General features: G+C 34.5%; 1 protein-coding gene across 2 annotated transcripts; it reads left to right on the top strand.

The window, feature by feature from the left end:
* The first annotated feature begins 1,412 nt into the window (after nucleotides 1–1,412).
* LOC106072025 (general transcription factor IIH subunit 4-like) lies at nucleotides 1,413–14,960 on the top strand. 2 transcript variants are annotated; one of them, XM_013232275.2, is made up of 13 exons: nucleotides 1,413–1,463; nucleotides 6,753–6,854; nucleotides 6,984–7,115; nucleotides 7,606–7,699; nucleotides 8,347–8,441; nucleotides 8,791–8,896; nucleotides 9,511–9,579; nucleotides 9,689–9,772; nucleotides 10,773–10,957; nucleotides 11,408–11,486; nucleotides 12,113–12,160; nucleotides 12,893–13,033; nucleotides 14,775–14,960. In XM_013232275.2, the coding sequence occupies exons 2-13, from the start codon at nucleotides 6,784–6,786 to the stop codon at nucleotides 14,886–14,888; spliced, it is 1,218 nt and encodes a 405-aa protein (XP_013087729.1). In that variant the 5' UTR covers nucleotides 1,413–1,463; nucleotides 6,753–6,783; the 3' UTR covers nucleotides 14,889–14,960. The 2 variants fall into 2 exon arrangements, with proteins under 2 accessions (XP_013087729.1, XP_013087728.1); XM_013232274.2 differs by lacking the exon at nucleotides 1,413–1,463 and adding an exon at nucleotides 5,035–5,289.
* Nucleotides 14,961–15,646: the final 686 nt, after the last annotated feature.

Below are 15,646 nucleotides of genomic sequence, written 5' to 3' on the forward strand. Positions count from 1 at the left end.
ATATTAATCATTCACATAAGCGCCTTGCTACTGCTACCAACTGACGTCACAATACTGCCAACATCGGCTGATCCCAACTGATACCAATGATGCGTAACGGCCTGACACTCTCCGCCGTCGATGATCGCCAATCTGACAATGACACTCAAGACTGTAGTATATATATATTTCTAAGACAAGCAACGCCCACACTGGCATAGGATCAAGCTCAGTATCTACAACTCCAACACTGGCATCCCTAAAACAGGGAGTCCAAAAATCCTACTGAATAATATAAGTCCAAGAAATTAGTACAGACTAATAATCTTTTACGAATTAACACACCATCCGTTTCAACCAAATTCAGAGGGTGAACTGCCTCATGACAACAAATGACCAATAAAAGTCACCGGACTTAGTGACGTAGCAAAAACAATTCAAAACAAAACTACAAGGCACTCTCGCCCCGTACAAGTAATACGAGTAGAGGAAAAAACATACAGAGTTGGGACAAAGCAAAAGACACTTGTCTAAACTACACGACACTAACCATTGTCAAAAAAACAACAACGAAATCTCAGACTCTATGGCCACAACACTAGGGTCTCATGGCTCGCGATGACCTTCCTTCAGGGAACAGTACCAGGAAGAAGAAGACGAAGACAGCATCAAAGAATGGACAGGCCTGTCAGTGAATGAAATTCTATCCAATCAAAGGACAGAGAGGAATGGAGAAACACGGTTGACAGTTCTTTCGTGGTGCCCCAACGGTCCAACAGAATAAGGGATAGGTAAAGTTTTGAGTTGTCGGTGAAATAAATGGAGTTTCCAATAGTATGCGCGATTTATCACTTCGCAGTTATTGTCCTTGTACTGTAAGCATTTATCACATTTCACTTCTCACAAACCAATAAAATTACTATCATTTAATAGGCTAATATTTGGTACAAAGAAAGAAAGTTCTCTTTACAGACCTTGTAACAATCTATAGGGCAGATGATGTTAAGATGATCTGTTTCTTTAGCCATCGGTTAACGAGGGTGGCCAAAACAAAAACCAACCTTTACTTTACCCAACTAAACCTAAAGTCATGTTCCTATTAGACTTGTGTAGACTCAAAGGCACCCTAAAAAATTCAAAATTCCAGTCTTGACCGAGATTCGAGCTCAGGACCCCAGGTTCGGAAGCCAAGTAATTAACCACTAATATTAGCCTACTCCTTCCTCCCTAGTGCTATTAGAGCATGGAATGGGTTGCCTGAGTCAGCCAGGAAAACCAGTGACTTGGAATAATTTAGGTCATTGGTAAATGTGCATGACTGAATGCATGACGCGTAGGACGTAATCATCTTCTTTTTTGAAGTAACTTCTATATTATATAAGATAAGACCACTCAGCCACCGCGACCCTAATTTTCAATGTAAGACTATTATTAGCGGTACAGCAGGAATTAGCCGGTATTGAATTTGTGTGATCTCTCTGTCCGTAAGTCAGTCAGTCCCGTTTAGAACCAAAAAAAACTAGAACATATACAAAAATTCGATATAATCATGGATCTTGAAAAGTTCTGGAGCAACAGCTAGGCCTACTTTTTTTTTCTTTTTCGATGGCAAAACGTAAGATTTATTTTTAAACTATCTAGGCATGCGCAAGCATTTTAACTAGCAACTATTCTTTATTAATGGAAAAAGAGGAGACTATATTAATAAGAGTATAATTTTAAAATATGTGTCAGCCTTTTCTAAAATTATAGTGTTATTTTTTGTATTACTTAATTTATAATTTTCTGTTATACATGCTAATGTTTTAAATAATTGTATTTTTTTAAAGAGAAATAGTGCATTTAGTATGTATACAAGTTGAACATGTTTTAAAAACAATATTTAATAAGCAAATTTTTATATTATACAAGTGGAGTGTTGCCCTGCGCATAATACATTCCGTTAGACTTAAAGGGAAGAGTAAGTTCCTTGAATGAGAGATTAGTTCTTTACAGAACCATCAAGATAATCATAATATAACATCACATAGCAGACTGATCCATTAAGTAATTGATACAATTACACTTCATACAAGCTTTGTGTTGTTTTTTTTTATCCATTTACAACACAATTTTTTTTTCTTTAGACACTGGATAAAAATAACAATGACTGACAATATTAGGAAATTATTGAAAACAAAAAATATTGTATGCCATTAAGTCGATTAGTCACCAGAGATACTAATTGATTTTCTAGGAATTATGTAGCCCTATCTGATTTTTCTTTAAAAACTGTATCAATACATGACATGATATATGTATATTTAACTTTAATCAAATCTGGCGCAGTTATCAGTTAAACATATTAGTAAGCTTTACGAGTAAGCTATGTCTCACTTTTGAAACACTTTAATGAAAATACACAAAGGTTTTCACACTTGCAGATATAATGTGTTTTCATTTACCGATAATAAGTATCGGAAATTACACCCTTACGGTGGTGCAGGAATTTATATACCTGAGAATCTACTATAGCCAACTGCATTAATTTAGACTTTGAAGTGACAAAAAAATGGATAAGCTTCTGAGGCAATGTTTGTCTATCGTAACGTTTAAAGTATTGGTGATTAAAAAATGCGGGAAAAAAAAGTTAAAAAAAAAAAAAGTAAAAAAAAAAAAAGATAAACCGTCTAAATTTTGACGCCTCTTTTGAGGAGGCCCTTTTTTTGTGAAGGCCCTGAGCATCAGTAGGGCTATTCGAGGTGAAAAGCTGACAAGTGTCAGTAGTTTTAAATACCTCGGCGATATCGTTCCATAGGAAACTCAAAAATGTCTGGAAAGACAAAGGCCAACCCCTTGGCATAAACAGCAAGCTGATGCTTCCTAGGCCATATAGGCCTACACATTCTTATATGTTTAGATAGAAGACTCCAAGCAATGTAACTGGGATACTATAGAAGGATACTAGATATTACCTACAAAGACCGCATTGCAAATCAGGAAATTTGAGTGAAGGATCACAATTGCAATTAGGATTCACGATGACCTTCTGACCACCTTCAAAAACGTAAACTAGAACTTTGTGACCATATCACTAGGTCCTTGTAAAGACCTTCCTTCAAGGAACAGTAACAGGGGGGAAAAAACGAAGGAGAGGCAGACAGAGAAAGCGATGGAAAGACAACATTAAAGAATGGACTCGAGTGTCATCAAAAGAGTTTGTAGTCAAGGCTAAAGACAAAGAGGAATGGAGAAAGACGGTCGACAGAACAAGTGTGGTGCCCAATGGTTCAACAGACTTCTGGACAGGTGAAGGTGAAGGTCATTAGCAAAACAGGTGTGTAGATATGTGATTGGGTACATAGCTTTCATAGTAATTCAAACACTATACTAACACAACACTAGAGATAACTTAATATTTCATTGACGACTTTGAAACAGTATAAAGCGCCGAATAAAACTGCTCTATAGTTACAGAGAGTACAAAAATCAATTAAAGTCAGGGGCGGACTGGCTATATGGGCATTCGGGCAAATGCCCGGTGGGCCGGACCCTACTGGGCCGGTAGGGGCCACCGAAAGGGTCGCATGAATGCCAGTAAATTATTTTAAGAGATCTTTTACAATTTAAAGTCTAACAAATTATCTAAAGCAATCAGATGGCTAACTATTTGTGGGCCGGATTGTATAGAAATGCCGGGGAAGATTTTGACAACCAGTCCGCCCCTGATTAAAGTTGTTGGGTTTTATTTTTCCATACACGGAACAACAAGATAAAATTGAAAGACATGAAGATTAAAACACATAATATCTTGATCCGTATTCTTTAACTGTGTCATTTTCAGTGGGGTTTTTTTTTTTCGTATGAAAATACACATGCAGAAAATAGTAATTAAAGCTTAAATAAGACTTTCAGTGAAGTATTTTGTTAAGTTTCACAAAATTGGAAGAAATAAATAGACTATGTTATAGTTAACATATCTAATTAATGCATACCATTTGTCATTTTAACCAAAGCGTCTTTTTAACAATTTCTCTTCTTTAAACTTCCCTAGTGCCATTAAAGCATATGGGACGGGTTGCCCGAATATTAACTTATCTTTTATATTACAGACGTCTTATTTAATCTTTCAAAATACAGACGTTTCTTTATAATAAAAAAGATGATTACGTCCTGCACGTGTTCTTAGGTCAATCTAGTCATGCATATTAACCAATGACCTAAATTCTGCCAAGTCATTGGTTTTCATGGCTAGCTCAGGCAACCCATTCCATGCTCTAATAGCACTAGGGAAGAAAGAGCATTTGTACAAATTTGTCCTGGCATATGGGATGAGGAATGTGCCTTTATCTTTGTGTCTTTCTGAGTATTTTTATTAGGATTACTTTTTGTATTTGAAGATTATGGTTCAATGTTTTATGTATAATTGCTACTTTACTTATAAATCTTCTATCCTGAAGGATTTCTATATTTAGTGATTTTATTAAAGGTGTTTCATTAGTCAAATGTGTTATTCGTTTGTTATTAATCCCACTGCTCTATTTTGTATCTGTTCCAGTTTCTTAATGTTTTTTTTTTTTTTTTAGTTGAGGGGTCACAAACAGAGGATGCATATTCTAATATTGGCCTAACCAAGGTTAAATAACATTTAACATTTAAGTTTTATGTTCGTATTTGATTTACATAATTTTTTAAAAATAAATCATAATGATTTGTTTGATTTTTTAAATAGTTACTTCAAAAAAGAAGATAATAACGTTCATTGTTCAATAATTGTTCGAGGAACATCTGTAATTTATAAGATAAGATAACATTCATAAAATAGGCCTATGGGTTTCGTGTGTGTGTGTGTGTGAAAAAAAACTCCCTCCTCCATAAAATAAAATCCTGACTACTCCCATGTTAATTCCTAGCGCCTTTGTAGACATTTAACATCACAAATATTTATCTTTTTTGTATTAAAATTTCAACTATCGAAAAAAGGCGAAAATAATATTTTATCAACAAAAAAAGCGAAAATTATGATAAAGGAGCCGAAATGAAATCTAAATATAGTACATTAATAGGATTTATTTCTCTACTGGGTAGAACTGTTTATCTGTAAACTACATTTTATTAGAAGAATGAAATAATATGAATATTATTGATGATGTTCAATAGATTTAGTCTGTCAATTGGAAATTGATCGGTTTAAATTAAGACACTTGCTAAAATGTCTTTTGGAATGAAAACTCTATTATGCAAAGACTTGCATTCTTATTTGCGAAGTCTTCCTCCTACAGTTCTTGATCGGCTTTATTGTCACCCTGCAACATGCTTAGCAGTTTTTCGGTAAGCTCTGGACCGGTACTCTGGACCTGGTGCCCTGGGCTGGCTTAGGCTTAGAAATTAAGAAAAGTGTAGTCTGTAGATCTCTAGGGTGAAAGTCTATTTATAGATCTACGCTGTAGTCTAGAGTCTAAATCTAGATCTTAAGTTTTTAGTCTTGTTCCAGGTGGAGTTTAATCATTAATAACAATACAAAGTGTATTACTAAACTAAGTCAATGTAGTACGACAGTACAGTCTGACTGTAAATCTAGTCCTATAGTCCTAGTGTAGAATTCTAGAATCTAGATGTCAACTCTAATGTTGAACCCAATACCAGCAGGGTAACTGAGGGTAGACCCTGTAGGGTAGGTAGTGAAGCCGTGTGGGTTATTCATTGTCACAAATCAGTATCATTGTCACCGTTTCTAGATAGATTATAGATATACTGATATAGATCTATAATCTATAGATTTTGAGATTCAATTTTGTACTGACAGCAAGCATAAAGCCAAAGGAATCTAAATATTATAATAGTAAATTACTTTGATTTATTTCTCTACTGGGTAGTACTGTTTTAAAAAGATTTGTAGTGCCCCAAATTAAATATTATATATATATAAAAGATTATAATATAATTATTCATTCCAGGTTTCCAATTTTTACTAATAATAATATGCATCACCAAGATATTTTAACCAGGTCCATCTTTTAAGAGGTACAGTATAGTCTCCAGATTGACCCCTAAAACTTTCTTTCACCAAAGTTTTACCAACCTTAAAAATTTGATTATAAATTATATAAGAAACAGAAAATTCCTGTACACTAAGTTGACAGGTGGTTTTTTTTTGTATGTTTGTTCTTGGTACACTCCTTGTTACATATATATGGCTCCTTTTGTCTCAAAAGCAATGGATGTGCCCAAATGAGTCACTGGTTTTGGCTTAATCTTGAGATGGGGCAGAATCTGGTGTGGCCAATCAAGCCAATTCTAGAACGGCAGACTTTGCCACAATTCATACATGTGTATGCCTCTGATTTAGGGCTAAAAGACAGGGCAGCTTTCTTTTTTTCTCTCTTGATTAAGGCTGATTCAATTCTTTTGTTCTCAGCAAGGGTTGTCCCAGCGCGCACAGTCTGTCTCCATGCACTCCGGTCTTTGGCTAGATGTTTTCCCACATACTTTCGCTGATGCCTGTGGCTCTCATGTCTCGCTTGCAGACATCTTTATATGTTAGTCTTGGGCGGCCCTTGGGTCTGACTCCTTCCACAAGCTCAGCATATAAGATATCTTTCGGGATTCTACCATCTGGCATGCGGGTGACATGTCCCAGCCAGCGTAATCTTCTTTGTGTCAGGAGAGCATACATGCTGTTCATATTGGCCATTGTTACATATGACTTAAGTATTTAATTTCTATGACTATTTGGGTACACTCTGACTAGTCTCTGCTCTAACATAATGATATTGTGAAATTGCTTATTTCAGAGATATACCAGAACTTGCTCGTCACTATGTTATGAGACTTCTGTTTGTGGATCAGGCAGTAGCGCAGGCAGTGGTTCAGCAGTGGAGCACTGCTCCAGCAGAGTAAGATCAAAAGAAATATAATTTAATTTTTAATATCTATTTATGTAAATTATTAGTTGTAGAATTAAACAAATTGTTAATCTACTATGGATTCGTTATAATTAAAAGTTGTATTGTTGTTTTACACAGAGAACAATTTGAAGCTGCTGCTGCGTTAGTGGAGCTTCGTGTTTGGTATGAGAAGCCACTTCCTGGGGGCATGCCTGGATGGCTTCTGAACCATATCTTTAGAACAAACCTGATGACTGCATTACTTGGAGGGTACTAATTTTTTTAGTTTATTATACCAATTTATTATCAATACCGGTACCTGATAATATCCTTTTATAATGTAGCACCTTGGTCATCAACTCATAGGTTTCAGATGTTGTTATTGGCCCTTTGTATATGTTTTTTTTTTGGAGTTCATAGGTCAGTGAAATTTCATATAATGTAAAATCTTTTTTTTTCATATCCTTTTTCCTTCTCTCTTTCTCCCGATACTTTTAAAATGATTCTAATAAACTTTCATAGATTTTCTTATTAGTTAGAGAACTACTTCTGATTCTTTAACAATCTTTCATTATTTCATTATGATATTGCTTTGAGATACTAAGTAAAGTATAGGCCATTTTAATGCTTGACTCTTTGACTCTATTACTTATTGATCAGTCTGATGTTAAATACAAATTTAATATTTCTCAAATGTTTGTTTTTTGTTAAGTAAGGTTTTATTTGTACTTAAATTTATTTTTTATTTTTCCTAAATCAGTGGAACACCTTGGATTGGTAACAAAGATCTCACACCAGACAAATATACTAAAGACATTCCTTTCCTAGACAAATATGCTTTGGAGAGGTGGGAGGTAGGAAGTCTTATTCTTCAGAAAATATATTTTTGTTTACATTTTAAGCTAGCAATGTTCTCACATATGGCCTTAAAACATGTCATGTGTACATACTTAACAATGTGTGTCTTAAATTTTAAAATAAATGAAACTCTTTCAGTTATATACTAATTTGATTTGTATTATGTTAACAAATATATACATTTGAAGAATCTATGAATCAAGAATATTGTTTTCTTTAAACTTTAAAAATACTCATTTTTCCGTTGTGGTGGCTTATACACAAACTACTGCCCTGTTACTTTGACAAATTCTTTAAAAAACAATTTAAAAAATAGCACACTGTAGTTCCTATACTAAACAAGACATGATGAACTCTTTGCATAGGAAAACTTAAAAAACTGTTACTAGTGTACCAATGCATTATCCTGCTTTAGGACTGTCAGGTAAAAGACACACTCTACAGCAATAGGAGCTATTGGGTTAATAGCTTATTGGATATATTTTTGTAAACCTTGTGAAAAAGTTTGACAAAACTTTCTTATTTTTTCTCCAATCTCAATTTTTTTTTAATGGATAGCAATTTAATTTATATTTCTAAAGTTGATTTGTAACTTAAAAGGAAAATGTTTTTATTCATACAATTATTGTGCTGTCTATTTCAGTGTGTATTACACTTCATGGTAGGATCTAATGAAGGAACAGATGGAGTCAACAAAGATATTACAGATGTTTTGTTGTACAGTGGATTGATGAGAGTGTAAGTAAGCTAGAAAAATCTGTCATCATCAACAAACTTTATCTTTTCACACTTGTTTTTTCAATAAATTCTTTTAAACCAGATTCCAACCCATGTTTGGGTTCCAGAGTCAAATAAAAAATATCCATTTACTTCAATAATCAAGTCGAAAATGAGTTGAAATTAATATTCATGATATTCCAAGAAATGCAACGGCAATGACAGTTGGGGAAAATCACTTGAGCTACTATGTCTTTAAAAGTGAAAGTTAATTTTGAGATTGAAAAGTTTTTAGGTATTTCAAATTGTTAACATTAGATTATCACTGTTAACATTAGATTATAATGATTTCTTAATACTTTTTATCTAGAGATGATGGGGAACCCTCCATTACTGCAGAAGGATTTCAGTTTTTGTTGCTTGATACATCCGCACAGGTTTGGTTCTTCCTTTTGCAGTATTTGGACACAGTTCAGGTAATGGAAACATTTCACTATTAATTTAATCATGTGCATATTTATTTATTTTATATTCATAAATTGATTTATAGTGTGTTTTTTTTTTCATATTTGTTTGTGTGTTTTTATTGGGTTTTATGATTGAATATTAATATCTTTTGGATCATGGGTTTGAATTCTAAAGAATTCTAGGATTTAAAAAAAAGATCTTGGGATGTTCTTGTGTATTTATGAGTACCAGTCATTTTAACCTGTTCATTTATGTGTTTAGTGTAATTTTGTTATATAGTTAATATATTAAAGCTCATAAAACTATCTTATTCTTTAGTAAGTAAAGTTCCCTTTCAGACCTTGTGATCTATGGGGCAGATTATGTATAGGTCATCTGTTTCTATGACCCACAGTTAGACTGACCGCCTTTACTTTTCCCCAACTAATGTCAGGTACCCGTTTAAGCTGGGTGGACTTGAAGGTCTTCAACAGGATTAGAATCTGGGACTCTCAGTTCAGAAGCTAATGCTTTACCGCTCAGCCACTGCTACTCCATACTTGATATATAAAAGCTCATAAAGCTATCTGATTCTTTAGGCCTTGACCTTTTCTTGTAACATCTTCAATGTTTTTGTTTTCAGACACGTGGAATGGATCTGGTTGAATGTTTAACTTTTCTCTTCCAACTGAGTTTCTCCACACTTGGCAAGGTATTGGATTCTAAGATACTCAATCTCTGTATATGCTGTTCTTTAAAGTTTGAGATTTTAATGTAAACTAAACTATTGACCAATACCTTAATGCTGATATTGTCCTCAGGACTATTGCACTGAAGGAATGAGTGAGAATCAACTGAGGTTTCTTCAACATCTTCGAGAGTTTGGTCTTGTTTACCAGAGGAAAGTGAGTAACACATTGGATCATTCTTCTTCAATTAAACTAGATTTTAAAAAATGGCAATGACTTTGATTCTAAAGATTAAGAATGAGTACAGTAATTCACATGACTTGGCAAACCCACTTGTGACCTGTATATTATTCTGCATCTCGTGCAGACAAGGCCGTTGTTTGTAAACAGTCTACTTAAGTTGTTTTTTTTGTCTTCTGTACCTGTATTCAACAATGGCTTTTCTTGGGGTCCCAAATGTTTGTCCCACCACCTTTGTGAGAACTCTCCAACTGTCTCTTTCAGAGGCCTTCTGCTGCCAGCTATTTGATGTCAAAATGGTGTCTGAGCTGACCTTTATATCACTTACAGGGGTCATCTCTGTTACTCCTCCTTTAATCTTGCCAAAGAAGATCTCCTTTGGCATGCAGTCATCTCCCATGTGGAATAAGTGTCCCCACCCAGAGCAGATGTTGAATGATAATTAGTGCTTCTATACTGTCCTCCAGCAGAAATTCATGTTATTTGTAGTGTATGTGTGGCTCTGAAACCTGGTGCTCTGTCGAAAGCATTTAAGGCTCCTCCAATGCTTTCATCAAAGGAGCCCTCTCTCAATAATGGGCATATGCTGGCTACAAAGACTAGAGAGAAGACTGCATATATCAACAAACAAAACCTTGCTGTCATAAACTTTACTTTCTCATGCTATACTATAATGAACAAGCTTATTGAGTTATCCTCATTCATGCAGTTCATACATGCAGTTACATGTAAGCTTGGTGCATGTGTATCTGCTAGGCGATTCCATAAAGTTAAAGATTCACAGTTTATGACCAATCATTATTTCATATTATATTTTCTTCATCTTCCTCTTTCAATAACTTTTGTATTTTAGTGCTTCAGTTATGTTACATATGATGTTTATTCAATATAGAGTAAGAAAAACCTTTAAATTTTAGTTTTTTTGTAAGAGATTTTGCTAACCAACTTCTTGAATAATTTTTATGTTTCTGTTCAGCGCAAGTCACACCGCTACTACCCTACCAGGCTTGCTGTCAACATTGTGTCGGGCCTGTCAAAAACTAAAATCGACACACATAGGCCAGGTTTCATCGTGGTGGAGACCAATTACAGGGTCTATGCCTACACAGACTCTCCCTTACAGGTGGCGCTGTTAGCCTTGTTCTGTGAAATGTTGTACAGGTACGATCACGTTCGTTTGCATTTTGCAGTTTAAGTTTAGAAACATGAGATGCTAGTTTGTCATAGGCTTGGTTTTTAAACTCCAATAGTTGGGTTGAAATTTCACTTAAAATACAGTTTGTTTTGTTTTGTACAATTAGTTTAGTGAATGCTATAAAGAATTACTTTGTAAGTTTATTGTTTCAGTGGCCTCCTTCAGTCGTAGAACGACTATGGTTCATCTCGAACACTTTTTCACAAACAATATAAAGTTATGTTATTTAATTCAGACAATATAACATCATGTTATTTAATTAAGACAATATAAAGTTATGTTATTTAATTCAGACAGTGTCTATCAAATAAAATGAAGACTATTTTAAAAGAGTTTACAAATAACAATTAAGAAAATTCATGTTTAAAAACTGCTTTCTATCAAAAATCTAAATTTGCAAACGCTAATGCCAACAGATTTCCTAACATGGTGGCTGCCAACTTATCTAGAGGAAGTGTAAGGGAAGCCCTGGCTAGAGGAATCACAGCTGATCAGGTATTCAGGGAACTGTTCCCTTTGGCCAAATCTAGTTTACAGGACTGACAACTTTTGTCCAACCATTTCTTTTAACCCAATATTGCAGTGTGTTGTTTATGGTATGGCCCAAAGCTGTAGGATGCGTTACGATGTACAGTATTTTTTTTGTTAAACTTTCCTAGAAGTGGAACTCATCGTGTCAAGTTTACAATGATATCCAGTAAAAACCAGATATGTTTAGCTATTTTGTTAATTTTTCATAATATTTTTAATTAAAGCGAAAGTGCAGATACTGCAGTGTATAAGGCCTACCTGGGAAATTGTGTCATTTAAAGCTTGTTTTTATTTTAAAGGTTTTAATATATTAGACAAGCTCTTTACAATTGGCTCATTCAACTCTTCAGATTATACATAGTTTAAATTAACCTTTTTAAGAAGATTTTTGTAATAAGCTTTCATAAATGGATTTTTTAAAAATTTTATTGTAAACTTATCCATTGTTAACTGTAATATAATTGAAAGGATCATATTTTTTACATGACTATTAATGAAAAAGGTTTTACTGAAATGTGTTTGCCAAAAATGTTAAAAATAAATTCATTTATTCAAATATTGATCAGCTTTAAATGTTACATTTCTTTCAGATCATTCACTTCCTTCACAGCCATGCTCATCCAGAAATGTTGAAAAGGGTAATACACATTTTCAACTCTTTAAATGCTTATTTCTGAATGTGAAAAGTGTCATCTGTCCCTCTGTTTTAGTTTTGGTGTTCAACTGCTGGATTATATTTTCAATGTTTGTCTCTGACACCAGACGTTTTCTGGTAATATCTGTAGTTACTGGCGGGTCACCATTTTAGTAAAGATAGCACCACGAACCAGTTTGGCTTTTTTTTTTAGTTTGGTCTAAAAAAAACAACTGGCTAATGTGTTGTTAACTTACTTTGTCTAATAATGAAGAAAGATATCAATAAAATTTATCTCTATTATTTTTTAATTCTTAAAGTGTTAATTATTGCTAAAATTGATCTATCTTTTAAATTCAATTATTTAATTCATTTATTTATATTTTTTAAGGCATTGATAAATACGTCTATATAATAAATAAAACCACCACATTCTACTATTCCCTGGCCACTAACATCACAAGGTAGGACGCCTGCCTGTTAATGGTTACCCCACCTGTTAACACGGAAATTACAACATGGAAATAACACTTTTGTTTACCCTTCCCTACTCATTTGAACTTGAATCCTTTGCAGTGTTTCATTGCTTCATAAAAGCTGATAAGCATAGATCCCCTTCAAAACTTGTTACTGTCAACCAATGACGGCAAAGCATAATTATATCTTAAGCTGCCAGTGCTACTTTGAACTGATTTTTGTGTATAGTTGAAGCTGACTGTGTTTCTCTTGTATCCAGAACCCAGTGATCCCATCCACTGTGAAGGATCAGATCAAACTCTGGGAACTGGAGCGTCACAGGTTCAAATTCAATGATGGGGTCATGTACAACCAGTTCCTGTCACAGGCAGACTTTGAATTGCTTAGAAATTATGCTAAGGTAAGTCTTTAAGTCTTGTGATTGTTGTTATGTTTTTTAAATCATAAAACAAGATAAAGGTTATACTGGTATTGTATCAATAAATGTTGTGTGTTATGTTTACATAGGCTGGAAGGGAGGGAGTTAGTAAAAACAATTGGTCAATGTAAGTTTGATGTTATTTTCTTTCACATAGACCATCATTCTACAGAAGAGTGTTTCCCTCTCTTGTTCCCTTGACTCTTTTTTTTCTATTGTTATATGTCAGGTGTCTCAGTCAATAATAATAATAATAGCTCCCTGTTGATGGAAGATGAGCACAATCTCATTTTCTATGAACTCTTAACCTTTTGAACCCGCCAGCCCGATTTATCGGTGTGTGCCACGTAGGACTATTCGACTTATAGTAAATGACAATAATAGCGCACCCATGAGACTTGTATTTTTAAATGGTAAATTGATTTACAAAATGAAAAGACACTCTATTGTTTCAGGTACTCATAGTCTAATCCAAATAAATAAACTTTGCATGAAGCAGGGAACTATATCCTCATTGATTCTAAGAAACAAACTAGATCTAGAAAACTGTTACAATGATAGTGAAATGGAGATTGACTCAATGATAACCTAGATCTAGACAAAATTGGTACAGTTACAGTAAATGAAGACACTAGATCTACATCTATACCAGCACCAGGTTCATCGAAGGGATACTAATAAATTTCTCTCAAAATAAAATAGTTCATTTAAAAGTTTTAATACCAGTAGTTTGTTTTTGAGCATGCTTGTGTAAAGTGTCATTTTTCCCCAGGAGCCTTGGACAATAGGAAACTAAGGGCAGGGAACTGCGAGGGTCCAAAGGGTTAAGATTTATGAAGTCCAATCTTTGCCTTGAAAATGTGACCACATAAAAGGCATGTTTCTGTTGCAGTTGGCCTGCTTTTTATTTTCTTTTTCGCTAATGGCTGTCCTCTTTACCTTGCGCCTTGGCTCTGTGCCCGGATGCCTTGATTAAGGTTAGGCATTTCCCAGTCATGAATGTTGATTGGGAGTATCTCTATATCTCTTGTGATGACCCCCTTGACATTGCTTTCCAATGCACAACTTCCCATAATAATAACACTTGCGTGGTGGTAGTCCTACGGATTACATGACATCCTAGTTAGGACTATTTCCTGGTAATGTTGCATGTAGGATTTTGCAGTCTGGTATTGGGTCAGACCAATTCTGTCAGAATTCTATCAAAATAATGATGTGTAATTTAGAGGTATCAATGTTGTTTTTTTTTGGTTTTGGGAGTCTTATGAATTCTTTGGGGGGAGTTCATTTTCATCAAGAAACACCTGATGCATATAGACAAATTTTCATGTTGATATTTATTTTGTGTAACTTTACTTCTTCTTCTGTGATTTCATTATTATGATGGAGTGCTCAGATAACTAATCCAATATTTGACATAAACTGCAGTCAGTTCTCTGTATAGTTTTTCACTAGCCTCAATTTTCGGCTTCGGACTTTCACTTTTAAAAATCATCTGTTTGGCAAAACATGTAGGCTACAGCTGGTTCTCATGGTGACTTAAAATACTGCACCATTTTTTTCTATCTTCAGAATTAAAGTTAATGCCATAATTTTTTACAAGATTTTTTAAATGCAGAGCACATTTATGAAAATAAATAATAATAACCAGTTTATTGCATATTTGTTTTGAATGAAAACATTTTTCTTCAATTTTAAGAAGTTACATATATTTCATCCGCAGGACACTGGCGTGTTAGTCTGGGAGATGCCAGAGAAGAGAGTTTTAATAGTCACAAAGTCTGGACACGATGATGTCAAGAGGTTCTGGAAACGTTTGAAAGCGTCATCATCCTAACCTACAGAACAACTATGTACATAACTTTGTAAATACTTAGGCTCCATTCAATTACATTCTTGCATTCAACTTGTCTTTGTTGCGTTTCTTTTTTTCTACAATGTTATATTAGTTTATGAAAAAAAACAACTCTTTCTTGTCAGCACTGAGGCTGAGAATTAGAAACTGATAAGTTTATTAGTGTGGCTAACAGTTTTAAATCCAGGTAATTGAGATGGCTAGTAATATCAAATAAAAATACTAAATCAAACATACAATTTTCATTATAAAAATGCTCATTTCCTTGGGCAGCTCATCTGTCTCTTGTAGGAAATGATGTGCAATTATTTCCAGAAGCCAAGAGGCCTAACAATGAAGGATGATCTCACCTTACAAACATTGAAAACAATTATTGTGCAGGTCCTGGCCACATGACACCCTCGTTAACTGTTGGCCACAGAAACAGATGACCTTTGCATCATCTGCCCTTTAGACAAGATTTTAAGGGGGAACTGTTATAAAAGCAAAAGGAGGCGCGATGGCTGAGCCGTGTAAAGCACTTGGCTTCCGAACCGGTGTCCTGGTTCGAATCCTTTTGAAAACTGGGATTATTAATTTTGGGATCTTTGGGCGCCTCTGAGTCCACCCAGCTCTAATGGGTACCTGATGTTAGTTGGGGGAAAAGTAAAGGCAGTTGGTCATTGTGCTGGCCACATAACACCCTCGTAAAATGTAGGCCACAGAAACAGATGACTTTACATCATCTGCACTATAGACCA

This window comes from Biomphalaria glabrata, chromosome 9 (genome assembly GCF_947242115.1).
Source record: "Biomphalaria glabrata chromosome 9, xgBioGlab47.1, whole genome shotgun sequence".
Taxonomy (NCBI): Eukaryota; Metazoa; Mollusca; class Gastropoda; family Planorbidae; genus Biomphalaria; species Biomphalaria glabrata.

What these genes read in the sequence shown, in the direction of transcription:
- LOC106072025 (XM_013232274.2), top strand. Translation starts at nt 5,171, where the DNA reads ATGTCTTTTGGAATGAAAACTCTATTATGCAAAGACTTGCATTCTTAT. An exon ending in ACATGCTTAGCAGTTTTTCG is followed by an intron (nt 5,290 to 6,752) that starts GTAAGCTCTGGA and finishes TGCTTATTTCAG; the next exon opens with AGATATACCAGAACTTGCTC. An exon ending in ATCCAGAAATGTTGAAAAGG is followed by an intron (nt 12,161 to 12,892) that starts GTAATACACATT and finishes TCTTGTATCCAG; the next exon opens with AACCCAGTGATCCCATCCAC.